This window comes from Pongo pygmaeus, chromosome 6 (assembly GCF_028885625.2).
Source record: "Pongo pygmaeus isolate AG05252 chromosome 6, NHGRI_mPonPyg2-v2.0_pri, whole genome shotgun sequence".
Classification (NCBI taxonomy): domain Eukaryota; kingdom Metazoa; phylum Chordata; class Mammalia; order Primates; family Hominidae; genus Pongo; species Pongo pygmaeus.
The window spans coordinates 128,900,550-128,914,565 of record NC_072379.2 but is presented as its reverse complement, the minus strand read 5'-3'; the positions used below and the strand labels follow the sequence as shown (position 1 = coordinate 128,914,565).

Sequence of the window (14,016 nt, the reverse complement as noted above, 5' to 3'; positions counted from 1 at the left end):
GATGAATTGGGTAATGCCAGAGATAATTATACTATAGTATATAATCAGTTTCCACACTGCTTAGATTTCAGGCAGATTCTTTCTTTTCCAACTTAGGTATTACCAGTAGAATTCCTAATTGTATACTTTATTTACTCTGGTACCGAGTTAAGCTTCACCTTATAATGCAAGCCTTTTTGTATCTCTTGTGTAGACTTTAGGAACATGCCATTTTTTTCGTTCTTAGCTCACAGTAAGTTATAACTTGGTAGTTATAAAATGATGGTTCTTTAAGCCTTTTCGCCTATTTAAGCATCCACCTCCACTAACTCTGTTTTGTTTTCTCTTTCTTAAGGTAACAATTTCAAACATATATAGAAGTACATGGAATAATATAAATAATGAAACCCCATCACTCAACTTCAACAATGATCAACTCATGGCCGATCTTGTTTCTTCTATATTCCTAACACCTAACACCCTGCCCCTCTGCATTGTTTTGAAGTTCAGTCCCACATACTATGCCATTTTATCTAAATATTTCAAAATATAAAAAATATGGATTCTACTTTTTAAACATGGTCTCAGTAGTATCATTACAGCCCCATCAAAATGAAAAACAATAATTTCCTGACACCATCAAATAGCTCATCAATTTTACTACATTTCCTCAATCATTCAATACGTGTTTTTTATTTATTTTATTTTATTATTATTTTTTTGAGACAGTCTCTCTCTGTTGCCAAGGCTGGAGCGCAGTGGCACGATCTCAGCCTCATTGCAGCCTCTGCCTCCTGGGTTCAAGTGATTCTCCTGTCTCAGCCTCCCGAGTAGCTGGGATTACAGGCACGTGCCACCATGCCTGGCTAATTTTTTGTATTTTTAGTAGAGACAGGGGTTTCACCATGTTGGCTAGGTTGGTCTTGAACTCCTGACCTCAGGTGATCTGCCCGCCTTGGGCTTCCAAAGTGCTAGAATTACAGGCATGAGCCACCATGCCTGGCCGTGTTTTTTATTTTTTACAGTTTACACCAATATAATCTTCCAGTTTACTTTTTCCACAGACCGATTTGGGATGTTGCCCCTGGAAGAGCCTGCTATTCTTGTTAGTGAATTCCTAGATCGTTTTCAAAGCCTTTGTCACTTGGACCTCCAGCTTCCTTCCCTAAGGCCGGAGGACTTGAAAACTATGGTGAGTTTTCCTGACTAGGCTACAATGGCCTCCAGTTGTTGCCAGCATTTATACCTGAAGCATTTCTTTTAATGACAAGAAGAGGCAATTGCTGTGAAGAGAACTGCTTCTCTGTCTCTCAGCTGACCTTTTCAGTCTCCACCAGGAAGGTGACAGTTGAGAGTTCCATTTGAACGTTTAGGTATGTTTTTTTAAATGGCATAGATTCAATTTAACATATATGTATATAAGCAGAGAGTTTATTTGGGCCAAGTTTTAGGGTTGTAACCTGGAAGCATAGATTCAAGTTTGCACTGAATATATGCTTCCCATAAATTCAATTTTATCTTGATTTATTACTTAAATAATAATAATTATTATTATTTTGAGACCGAGTCTCTTTCTGTCTCCCAGGCTGGAGTGCAATGGTGTAATCTCAGCTCACTGCAACCTCCGCCTCCTGGGTCCATGCAATTCTCCTGCCTCAGCCTCCTGAGTAGCTAGGATTACAGGCGTCTGCCACCACACCTGTCTAGTTTTTGTATTTTTAGTAGAGACGGGGTTTCACCATATTGGTCAGGCTGTTCTCAAACTCCTGACCTCAGGTGATCCACCCACCTTGGCCTCTCAAAGTGCTGGGATTACAGGCATGAGCCGGCACACCCAGCCCACTTAAACTATTTAACAGAAAATACTGAAATGTGACTGCATATGGTTTATTGCATATCTTTTTTTTTTTTTTGAGACAGAGTCTCGTTCTGTCGCCAGGCTGTAGTGCAGTGGCGATCTTGGCTCATTGCAACCTCCGCCTCCCAGGTTCAAGCGATTCTCCTGCCTCAGCCTCCCAAGTAGCTGGGATTACAGGCGCGTGTGACCACGCCCAGCTAATTTTTGTATTTTTAGTAGAGACAGGGTTTCACCATGTTGGCCAGGATGTTCTCAATCTCCTGACTTCGTGATCCGCCCGCCTGGGCCTCCCAAAGTGGGATTACAGGCGTGAGCCACCGCGCCCAGCCATCATTTTTCAAAAAAAGTAACAGACTCCTTTCTCCTCGTGAGTAGAAATGTTTAAATGCTCTAGTCAGCCCAGGCACAGTGGCTCATGCCTGTAATCCCGGCACTTTGGGAGGCTGAGGTGGGCAGATCACCTGAGGTCAGGAGTTCGAGACCAGCCTGGCCAACATGGTGAAACCCCATCTCTATTAAAAATACAAAAAATTAGCCGGGCATGGTGGTTTGTTCCTGTAGTCCCAGCTACCCGGGAGGCTGAGGCAGGAAAATTGCTTGAACCTGGGAGACAGAGGTTGCAGTGAGCTGAGGTCGCACCATTGCACTCCAGCCTGGGCAACAAGAGCGAAACTCCGTCTCAAAAATAAAATAAAATAAATGCTCTAGTCAATCTGTACTTTGAAACTGAATATTTACTGTTCCATATAATCACCCTGTGGGTACTCCATGAAGACAAGCTTTACTGTAGGAAATAGTAGCCTCTTCAAATTAAGAGAGTTGTATGGGTTTTAGCATCAAACTGTTAACCTCCCAAACTCCCCTCCAGGTACTAACCAGGCCTGACCCTGCTTAGCTTCCGAGATCAGATGAGATTGGACGCGTTCAGGGTGGTATGGCCATAGACTGAAACTATTAACCTCTGATGCTTATTATGAATATAACCCTGTCCCTAGCCAAGGCAATTTTTTTTTCCACCTGGTCATAGTTCCTTATTTTTCTTAGAACAAAAAGTCTAACAAGCTTTGTTGTTCTGTTAAAAAGTAAATTTAGAGCCTGGGGCACAGTGATGCATGCCTGTAGTCCCAGCTACTCAGGAGGCTGAGGTAGGAGGATTGCTTGAGCTCAGGAGTTCAAGACCAGCATGGCCAACATAGTGAGACCCCCATCTCTAAAATTTTTTTTTAATTTTTTTTTTTTTTTTTTTTTGAGATGGAGTCTTGCTCATTTGCCCAGGCTGGAGTGCAGTGGCGCAATCTCGGCTCACTGCAAGCTCTGCCTCCCAGGTTCACGCCATTCTCCTGCCTCAGCTAGCCTCCCGAGTAGCTGGGACTACAGGCACCCGCCACCATGCCCAGCCAATTTTTTGTATTTTTAGTAGAGACGGGGTTTCACCATGTTAGCCAGGATGGTCTCGATCTCCTGACCTTGTGATCCGCCTGCCTTGGCCTCCCAAAGTGCTGGGATTACAGGCGTGAGCCACCACGCCCAGCCTCTTTAATGTTTAAGTAAATTTAGCATCAGGCTAAGACACAAGCAGTAATTTGTTTTCACTATTTGGGTTTGAAGTTTGCAGGTTTCAGGGAAAATCTGCAGCTGGTAAATTGAAAACAATTTAGTACTAACAAGAGTTTTGGCAGTTCCAGGGAGACTCCATCTTTCTCAGTCAGCAGATTCAGGGCAATTCAGAAAGCTTCTGTGTGATACTATGGCCCTGTCCTGGAAGTATTTGTTCTCTGTGAAGAGAACTATCTTCATGTTTGTAATTTCCTTCCTGATTTTCGGCTTGTACCATCTAGATATGTTATAATGTGTAATGTTTCTTTTTATGGTGGTTGAAATGAAGTTTTTTACTTGGCTCCCTTGTAGTGCTTGACAGAAGACAAGATCAGTCTTCTCCTACACCTGCTTGAAGATGAACTTGATCACCGAACTGACGAGAGAAAAACTGCAACCAAATTAGGCTCAGACATCCAAGTCCACGTCACTGCCTGTATTCTCTCCGTGTGTGGCTGGGCATGTAGGTGAGTCAGCGAATTTTGCCCGGAGACATGAACCATGACAACAGCATTACACCCATATACATCAGTCACTAATCGTATTTAGAAATCACATGGTGTTTCCCGTGAGAAAAAGAGACAAAGAAAAACTGGGTGGGGGATGGTGCGAGGAGAATGGATAATAAGAATTAGTAACAAAACCAGAACTGGAATTCAGGAATTCTTGGTGTTCACAACTGAACTTTGTTTCTTGTACTGTGCTTCTCAACTGGGAATTTGTGTTCTTTTTTTTTTTCTTTTTTTGAGACGGAGTCTCATTCTGTCGCCCAGGCTGGAGTGCAGTGGCGCGATCTCAGCTCACTGCAAGCTCCACCTCCTGGGTTCACGCCATTCTCCTGTCTCAGCCTCCTGAGTAGCTGGGACTACAGGCGCCTGCCACACGCCCAGCTAATTTTTTTTATTTTTAGTAGAGACGGGGTTTCACCGTGTTAGCCAGGATGGTCTCGATCTCCTGACCTCGTGTTCTGCCCGTCTCGGCCTCCCAAAGTGCTGGGATTACAGGTGTGAGCCACCGCGCCCGGCTGAATTTGTGTTCTATAAACAGTGAACCTCCTTTCTAAAAATGGAAAGAAAATAAGCTCTTTTCTATTTTTAAGAAGGAAAAATAGAAAGGAAGTTCTTTTCTATTTTTAGAAAGGAAGAAAAATCCGCTTAATTGATAAAAACTACCATAGGAAACACCAGCTGGAGTCTTCTAGGCCCCCATGTTGCTATTTCCATTCCAGCTGCTCAATTTGGCATAGACTCCCACTATCCTTAATCTACCAAAGAGAGCATATTTAAAATAAATCAAGATTGGTTCTGACAGTAAATAAATCTTGATTTATTTTAAATATGCTGTCTTTGGTAGATTAAGGAATGTTTTTTGTTTAAAGGGAAAAGACTTTAAGAGGGACAAGAGAGGGCGGGTACGGTGGCTGACACCTGTAATCCCAGCACTTTGGGAGGCCAAGGCGGGCGGATCACCTGAGGTCAGGAATTTGAGACCAGCCTGGCCAACATGGTGAAACCCCATCTCTACTAAAAATACAAAAATTAGCTGGGCATGGTGGCAGGTGCCTGTAATCCCAGCTACTCAGGAGGCTGAGGCAGGAGAATCACTTGAACCCGGGAGGCGGAGGTTGCAGTGAGCCGAGATCGCACCATTGCACTCCAGCCTGGGCAACAAGAGCTAAACTCTGTCTCAAAAAAAAAAAAAAAAAAGAGGGACAGAAGAAACCTTTTTGTTGTTGTTGTTGTTGGTCAGGCTGGTCTCAAACTCCTGACCTCACGTGATCCACCCACCTTGGCCTCCCAAAGTGCTGGGATTACAGGCATGAGCCACCACACTCGGCCGAGAAACTTTTAAAACATGCCTGCAAAACAGTCTTACCATAGAGAGCACACTAAGAACCCGCGGTCTTTCTATGGGAAATATGTGAGAGATGATGAAGTATGAAGCTGGGTCCTGAGATTGGAGCACAGAGGCTCTGATAGGACATGGTTCCCTGTCCACTGGACTGTTCCAGAAATTGGATGAGATAAAGCATACTCACGAGACATTACACTTAGTCATTTGGAAATGTTACACTTTGAGAAAACTCTCTTTCTTTTTCATTCCTATCTAGTTCCTCTTTGGAACCCATGCAGCTCTCCCTGATAACATGTTCGCAGTGTATGAGGAAGGTGGGGCTCTGGGGCTTCCAGCAGATTGAATCGTCCATGACTGACCTGGATGCATCCTTTGGCCTGACCAGCTCCCCCATCCCAGGCCTTGAGGGGCGACCAGAGCGCTTACCTCTGGTGCCTGAATCTCCTCGGAGGATGATGACCCGGAGCCAGGATGCCACTTTCTTCCCAGGCTCAGAGCAGGTATGCCTTAGCTTGTTTGGGGTGGACTTTTAAACAACATTCTTGGCAAAGTGTTGTTGTTAGAAAGTTGGAAATTAATTTAGGTGGATAGGTTTCACTTCCCACTACATTGGTTACAATACCACATAGTGTTTCTGTTCACTAATGGAGAAGCTAAATTCAGCCAGAACTGGTGGCTCACACCTGTAATCCCAGCACTTCAGGAGACTGAGGCAGGCGGATCACTTGAGGTCAGGAGTTTGAGACCAGTCTGGCCAACATGGTGAAACCCCATCTCTACCAAAAATGCAAAAATTAGCCAGGCGTGGTGGCAGGCACCTGTAATCCCAGCTGCTTGGGAGGCTGAGGCAGGAGAATCACTTGAACTCGGGAGGCAGAGGTTGCAGTGAGCCAAGATCGCCTCACTGCTCTCCAGCCTTGGCAACAAAGCGAGACTCTGTCTCAAAAAAAAAAAAGAAAAAAGATTAAAGAAATAAGTATTTCTGACCATAATCATTAATATCATTCGTGTACTTCCATTATCTCCCCTTTTCTTCAGGCTGAAAAGAGCCCTGGTCCCATTGTCTCTCGAACTCGGAGCTGGGACTCTTCCAGTCCCGTTGACCGTCCTGAGCCAGAGGCTGCTAGCCCCACCACCAGAACTCGCCCAGTGACCCGAAGCATGGGAACAGGAGACCCCTCTGGCCTGGAGGTACCATCTAGCCCTCTGCGGAAAGCCAAGCGAGCTCGCCTCTGCTCCTCCAGCAGTTCGGTGAGTCCACTTCACATGTAGCAGTGGCTGAGCATAAACAGCATGTTGGGTCCTCCCTGGGCAGCATGGAGAAGCAGGCATGAGCCCTTCCATGGTCCAATGCAAAAAGTAGACCATGTGAATAAGTTTAAAGTTGGGTGACCAAAGGGAAAAAATGTCAGTCATGTTTTTTGCTTCTTTTTGTTCCTTTGGAGTGGATTCTGGAGAAATAATAAGATATTTCAAGCAAATGGAACAGCAGTGTGATACGGGGACAAACCCGATACGGCAGTGGTCCCCAACCTTTTTGGCACCAGGGACTGTTTTCATGGAAGACCATTTTTCCATGGACCACGGTTGGTAGGATGGTTTCGGGATGATATAAGCACATTACATGTATTGTGTACTTTATTTCTATTATTATTATATTGTAATATATAATGAAATAATTGTACAACTCACCATAATATAGAATCAGTGGGAACCCACAGCTTGTTTTCCTGCAACTAGATGATCTCATCTGGGGGTGACGGGAAACAGTGACAGATCGTCAGGTGTCAGACTCTCATAAGGAGCCCGAAGTCTAGATCCCTCACATGTGCAGTTCACAGTAGGGTTCCTGCTCCTATGAGAATCTAATGCCACTGCTGATCTGACAGGAGGCAGAGCTCAGGCTTGGTAATGCAAACAGTGGGGAGCGGCTATAAATTCAGATGAACCTTTGCTTCCCTGCCTGCTGCTCACCTCCTGCTGTGCGACCTGGTACCCATCCATGGCCTGGGGGTTGGGTATCCCTTATCCCTTGTGATAAGGTATAGTTTGTTTAACACAAAAGGAGTGAAAAAATAAAGAAAATGAGAGGAAAGTGTGTAGGCAAAGTTTGAAGGAGAGCATAAACACTCGAAGTATGGGTAGTTGTGAGATTCTGGACTTGATAACTAACAGCAGTGCCTCCCTGAACTTACATAGCATCTACCCATGAATGCTATTTCTTTTTCTTCTTCCTCAGGACACATCTTCCCGAAGCTTCTTTGATCCCACCTCTCAGCATAGAGACTGGTGCCCTTGGGTGAATGTCACGCTTGGCAAAGAAAGCAGGGAGAATGGTGGAACTGAACCAGATGCCAGCGCCCCAGCAGAGCCAGGCTGGAAAGCAGTGCTGACCATCCTCTTGGCCCACAAACAGTCTAGTCAGCCAGCTGAAACGGACTCCATGGTGAGATAAGCCACTGCCTTGTGTGTGGGCAGCACTTGCTGTTTATGGGAGGAGGAGCAGAGGCTGGGCCTATAATTAGCACCCTGCCTGCCTTCAGCTTTCATACGTCAAGTTATTTGGGTTTTTTGGTTTGTTTGTTTGTTTGTTTTTTGAGATGGAGTCTCGTTCTTGTTGCCCAGGCTGGAGTCCAATGGCGCGATCTCAGCTCACTGCAACCTCCGCCTCCTGGGTTCAAGCAATTCTCCTGCCTTAGCTTCCCAAGTAGCTGGGATTACAGGCGCCTGCCACCACACCTGGCTAATTTTGTATTTTTAATAGATGGAGTTTCACCATGTTGACCAGGCTGGTCTCAAACTCCTGACCTCAGGTAATATACCTGCCTCAGCCTCCCAAAGTGCTGGGATTACAGGCATGAGCCACTGTGCCTGGCTTATACATCAAGTTAGACTCATTCTGCTTTCGTCCTAGGGATTAGGCATAGAACCAGTTCGTCTTTCTGCAGTTTAGCATGTGGCATTCCATCAAGTTCTGATAAATTTATTTTGTTCTCCTAAATAAAATGACTCCAAGTAGAAAAGGAGTACAGAAACAGAAATAGATGAACAGGCAGCTGCTCCGGCCTCATGTTGCAGACAGCTGCTTTTTCTTTCAGTTGCTGTCACTTGCACTTGGAGCCTGGCCAGTTAACTTAGCTGTTTGGAGCACTGGGCTCTGACACCAAGATGATGGTTTCATTCCGCAAGCTGGGCACATTACTTTACTCTGTTCCACAGCCCAGACTGTGACTCTGCTAGCCATTGCAGCCATGACTGCTGTGGGTTACAAATGTGGGTGACAACTGAGAAGAAAAGTCAAGTGTTTGCTCTGTGTAAAGATTGGAAGTGATAGGCTGGGTAATACGGAATCATGAAAACTGGGTTCTGTCCTTGGCTGGCTCACTCCCAAATTTTCCTTGTAACTGGTAACAATTTCTGACCATAGTCTATAACTTTCAAGGACAAAGTAAAATAATACTTGTCAGCAGATATTTACGAGCAGCACTCCTAGAGTCATGGTTTTCTAGGGTTACAGGATTCCACTGGAGGGAACTATAGTAATGCTAAAAGTCCAAAATTGCATGGCCAGGCACGGTGGCTCATGCCTGTAATCCTAGCACTTTGGGAGGCCAAGGTGAATGGATCACCTGAGGTCAAGAGTTTGAGACAACCTGGCCAACATGGTGAAACCTCGTCTCTACTAACAATACAAAAAAATAAATAAGCCAGGTGTGGTGGCAGGCACCTTTAATCCCAGCTACTTGGGAGGCTGAGGCTAGAGAATCGCTTGAACCCAGGAGGCGGAGGTTGCAGTGAGCCAAGATCATGCCATTGCACTCCAGCCTGGGCTTCAGAGAGAGACTCTGTCTCAAAAAAAATAAAAAATAAAAATAAATGTATATTAGTACCCATAGTAAATATGCAGGTGAAGGTTTTCCAAGTTTTCACAGAAAAAAAAAAAATCTGCATTTCTCTGCCTAGATCTTCAGGAACTAGTACATTGGCAGTTTTCAATAAGACTCCTCTCTGTCACTGCCATACGAAAAAGAAAGCCCATGGGGTTTTGTTTTTGTTTTGTTGTGGGAAAAGTTGGCCTTATAATTGGCCCTGGATTCCAGGACTTTTTTTTTTTGTAGTGTGTCTTTTAACCTTCTGACAGCTGCTGTGACGAAGCTAGAAAGCTTAGTGAGACTGTGTGGTAAAGGATCCTGATGTTCGAAAAAAAAAAGTATATACTGAGGCCAGGCGCAGTGGCTCATGCCTGTGATCCCAGCACTTTGGGATGGTGAGGCACGGGAATCACCTGAGGTCAGGAGTTCGAGACCAGCCTGGCCAACATGGCAAAACCTCATCTCTACTGAAAATACAAAAATTAGCCAGGACTGTTGGCGTGCACCTGTAATCCCAGCTACTCCAGAGGCTGAGGCAGGAGAATTGGGAGGTGGAGGTTGCAGTGAGCCGAGATCGCACTACTACACTCCAGTGTGGGCAACAGAGTGAGACTCCCTTTCAAAAAAAAAAAAAAAAAAGAAGAAAGTGTATACTATTTTTTCAACTCATGTTTCTTTCAACTTTGTCACTCTATTAACTAAATTTCCCTCAGTCATTAGTAAGAGTTCAAACTTTTTCCTCCTGGAACTTACTGAAACATCCTCAAAGAGGATAGATTTTTAAAAAACTGTGAAAGTGGGCCGGGCACGGTGGCTCACGCGTGTAATCCCAGCACTTTGGGAGGCCGAGGCAGGCAGATCATGAGGTCAGGAGATCGAGACCATCCTGGCCAACATGGTGAAACTCCATCTGTACTAAAAATACAAAAATTAGCCGGGCGTGGTGGTACATGCCTGTAATCCCAGCTACTCAGGAGGCTGAGGCAGGAGAATCGCTTGAACCAGGGAGTCAAGAGGTTGCAGTGAGATGAGATTGTGCCACAGCACTCCAGCCTGGCGACAGAGCGAGACTCTGTCTCAAAAAAAAAAAAAACCTGTGAAAGCGTCATATGAGAAACTGGCGGTAACTGTGGATCATCTTGCTAGACATTCTTTGTACTCTCACTGAGACCCTTTCTGCGTGGAATATTTGCTCTTTATTGTGACTCTCAAAGGCAGACAGAACCAAGTGTTCTGATTCACCAAGAGCTTTTGTCTCCTAATGAATTACTTTGTCTCCCTTTACCACCATTTCTCAGAATCTCAGAGTACTTCATTGGCATGATCAGATGGCAGTGAGATTCTTCCTATTATTAGCACTGCCGACTAAAATATAAAAGTGGTGAAGACCAAGGCCAGAGCTTAAACTCATAGGGGCCATTCAACTGTGTTTTTATTAGTTGTCCTTGGTTTATACTGTTAACCTCAGTTAGGCATCACATAAGTACTTATTCACAAAAAATAATGAACTAGGGCCAATTCAGCATCATGAATGAAAAACCAGTGCAGGCTGGGCGCGGTGGCTCATGCCTGTAATCCCAGCACTTTGGGAGGCTGAGGCAGGCGGATCACGAGGTCAGGAGATGGAGACCATCCTGGCTAACACGGTGAGACCCCGTCTCTACTAAAAATACAAAAAATTAGCCAGGCGTGTTGGCAGGCGCCTGTAGTCCCAGCTACTGGGGAGGCTGAGGCAGGAGAATGGCGTGAACCCGAGAGGCAGAGCTTGCAGTGAGCCAAGATTGCACCACTGCACTGCATCCTGGGCGACAGAGCGAGACTCCGTCTCAAAAAAAAAGAAAAGCCAGTGCAAAACATATGCTGCACTAACGGCAAGTCAGAAGAAGTGTCATCCTCAAGTACAAAGATGAGGACAGATACAGATGCCTGAAGGGAAGATACAAGCCGTGTCTTAGAGGCTCAGAGTGTGTTAACAGGAGTCTGACAGTAGAACGTTGGCCCCTTGATCTTTAGTCTGACTTTAGGTATACATTATGTATAGCATTCTACAAAATGAATTTTTACTTAGTCCTAGACATATCCAGATCATTGTGGGACAAATGATCTATGCTTTGTCTCTATAAAAGAACGTAATCACTAATAATAAGCTTTTCTACCTACAGAGTCTCTCTGAGAAATCAAGGAAAGTATTCCGAATATTTCGGCAGTGGGAATCTCTGTGCTCATGCTGAAGATATTCCAGCGCCTTCCTGGAGATAGCTGGAATGAGAGTGACTTTTTGAAAAATTAAGGCTGAGTTCCTTTTGGTCAACTGACGCTAAGTTTTTCCTGTTCTGGGTTAATCATAAGGAGCCCCCTGCCGTAGCAAAGGCAGTGAGTGTCAACTATCTGCATCTGGCTGAGGGAGACCCGTTTCCTTTCAGGGATGTGGACAGGGTAAGGGCAGCAAGCATGGTTCTGTTAAAGGAGTGTGGGGTTAACAGACTAGAAGGAAGACTAAGGACCTGACCACCCATTTCAGCATCTTCAATGTGGAGCCGTGTTCTGAGGACTCTTCTATCCCAGGACTGTGACAGTGTGTATTAATAAAATATTTGCTACGATTCTCATTGTTGGAGAACTGTTTTCCCCCTTGCCTTGTGGGCCGGAGAAACTTCAGTGGAACATTCAACTTTTGATTTTCAGATTGGCTGCAAAGCCTAAAATTTGTTATTCCAGTCAAGGAGGTATAATCTTTCCTAAACCAAAAGCAAGATGATTTTCATTATGCCATCAGGAAATTTCCTGGTGTGTTGTTATAGTGAATGATAAACTGATAATTTTCTCCTTGCTTTGATAATAACAGAATAAAACAATGTAATGGGGAGGAAGGCACTTCAGAAGAGACCCCTCTCCATGTGCCATTGAATGCATGACTCCCCCAGTTGGGCTTCCCCAAGACTCGTTGCTTTTGAGGGATCATCAGTTTTTGTGGTAGAGAAGGTTGACCCTGAACTGCCCACTGATAAAGTAACCATGACCTAGCAAAGGCTAGAAAGTGATTATTCTCTGATATGTCATGTTTTAATCACTAAGATTGTTTTGTTTTATACTTTTGTACTGAAGTATTTTAAAGAAAATAACAGACATAATATTTTACTCATAGTTTAATCTCTAAAAAATAGAACCTAGGCCAGATGTGTTAGCTCACACCTGTAATCCTAGCACTTTGGGAGGCCAAGGTGGGCGGATCACTTGAGGTCAAGAGTTCAAAACCAACCTGGCCAACATAGTGAAACCCTATCTCTACTAAAAATACAAAAATTAGTGGGGCGTGGTGACAGGTGCCTGGAGTCCCAGCTACTGGAGAGGCTGAGACAGGAGAATCGTTTGAACCCAGGAGGTGGAAGCTACAGCGAGCTGAGATCATCCGCTGCACTCCAGCCTGGGTGACAGAGCGAGACTCCATCTCATTATATATATATATATTTATATATATATTTATATATATTTATATTTATTTATTTATATATATATTTATATATCTATATTTATATTTATTTATTTATTTATATTTTTATATATATTTATATTTTTATATATATTATATATTTTTTATATATATATATTTATATATATATATATAACTTTTCTCCTACATATTACACCCAACAAAAATTAATAATCTGACTGGGCGTGGTGGCTCACGCCTGTAATCCCAGCACTTTGGGAGGCCAAGGTGGGCGGATCACCCAAGGTCAGAAGTTCAAGATCAGCCTGACTAACATGGTGAAACCCTGTCTCTACTAAAAATACAAAAATTAGCCAGGTGTGGCGGCGTGCACCTGTAATCCCAGCTACTCTGGAGGCAGAGGCAGGAGAATCGCTGGAGCCCAGGGGCGGAGGCTGCAGTGAGCCGAGATTGCCGCCATTGCACTCCAGCCTTGGCAAAAAATAAAAATAAAATGGCCGGGCGCAGTGGCTCACACCTGTAATCCCAGCACTTTGGGAGGCTGAGGCTGGCGGATCACGAGGTCAGGAGATCGAGACCATCCTGGCTAACACGGTGAAACCCTGTCTCTATTAAAAATACAAAAAATTAGCTGGGCATGGTGGCGGGCGCCTGTAGTCCCAGCTACTCGGGAGGCTGAGGCAGGAGAATGGTGTGAAGCTGGGAAGCGGAGCTTGCAGTGAGCTGAGATCGGCCACTGCACTCCAGCCTGGGCAACAGAGCGAGACTCCATCTCAAAAAAATAATAATAAACAAACAAAAAAAATCATAAATGGAAGCAGAGGCCAGGCATGATGCCTCATGCCTATAATCCCAACACTTTGGGAGGCTGAGGCAGGAGGATCACTCGAGTCTAGGAGTTCAAGACCAGCCTGGGCAACATGGAGAAACCCTGTCTTACGAAAAATAGAAAAAAATCAGTGAGGTATGGTGGCTTTCGCCTGTAGTCTCAGCTACTCAGGAAGGAGGCTGAGCTGGGAGGATCTCTTGAGCCCGGAAAGGCAGACTGCAGTGAGCTGAGATCACGCCGCTGCACTCACTCCAGCCTGGGCAACAGAGTGAGACCCTGTCTCAAAAATAAATATGTAAATAAAAATAAATTGAAGCAGATTGAGATAGACTTTGTGTAATTCAAGAAACACTCTCTTTCATGTGTGAGGCACTGTGCTAGCCCTTATAGATGAATGACTACCTAGTTTCTACCTCTAAGAAGTGTATAGGCCAGGCCAGAAGACACACTGGTATATAAATGTTGCACAGGACAAACTGCTAAATGCTGTAGTCTAGGAGAGGTATAAAAAAGAAGTTAATGGTCATGTATCATTGGGAAGAACTTTGAGGAAGGTGTAGATTTGAGCTGGTCCTTG

The 14,016-nt window shown here is 44.6% G+C and overlaps 1 protein-coding gene across 3 annotated transcripts in view; it reads left to right on the top strand.

The window, feature by feature from the left end:
- Positions 1–11,762, top strand: part of ZC3HC1 (zinc finger C3HC-type containing 1) — a 34,236-nt gene extending 22,474 nt beyond the window's left edge. For all 3 annotated transcript variants that reach the window (XM_054497260.1, XM_054497261.2, XM_063668457.1), the window contains 6 exons: positions 1,044–1,171; positions 3,746–3,900; positions 5,544–5,787; positions 6,326–6,538; positions 7,527–7,733; positions 11,322–11,762. In XM_054497260.1, coding sequence (XP_054353235.1) covers positions 1,044–1,171; positions 3,746–3,900; positions 5,544–5,787; positions 6,326–6,538; positions 7,527–7,733; positions 11,322–11,390 — 1,016 coding nt within the window. In that variant the 3' untranslated portion in view covers positions 11,391–11,762. The remainder of the gene's footprint in view (positions 1–1,043; positions 1,172–3,745; positions 3,901–5,543; positions 5,788–6,325; positions 6,539–7,526; positions 7,734–11,321) is intronic.
- Positions 11,763–14,016: the final 2,254 nt, after the last annotated feature.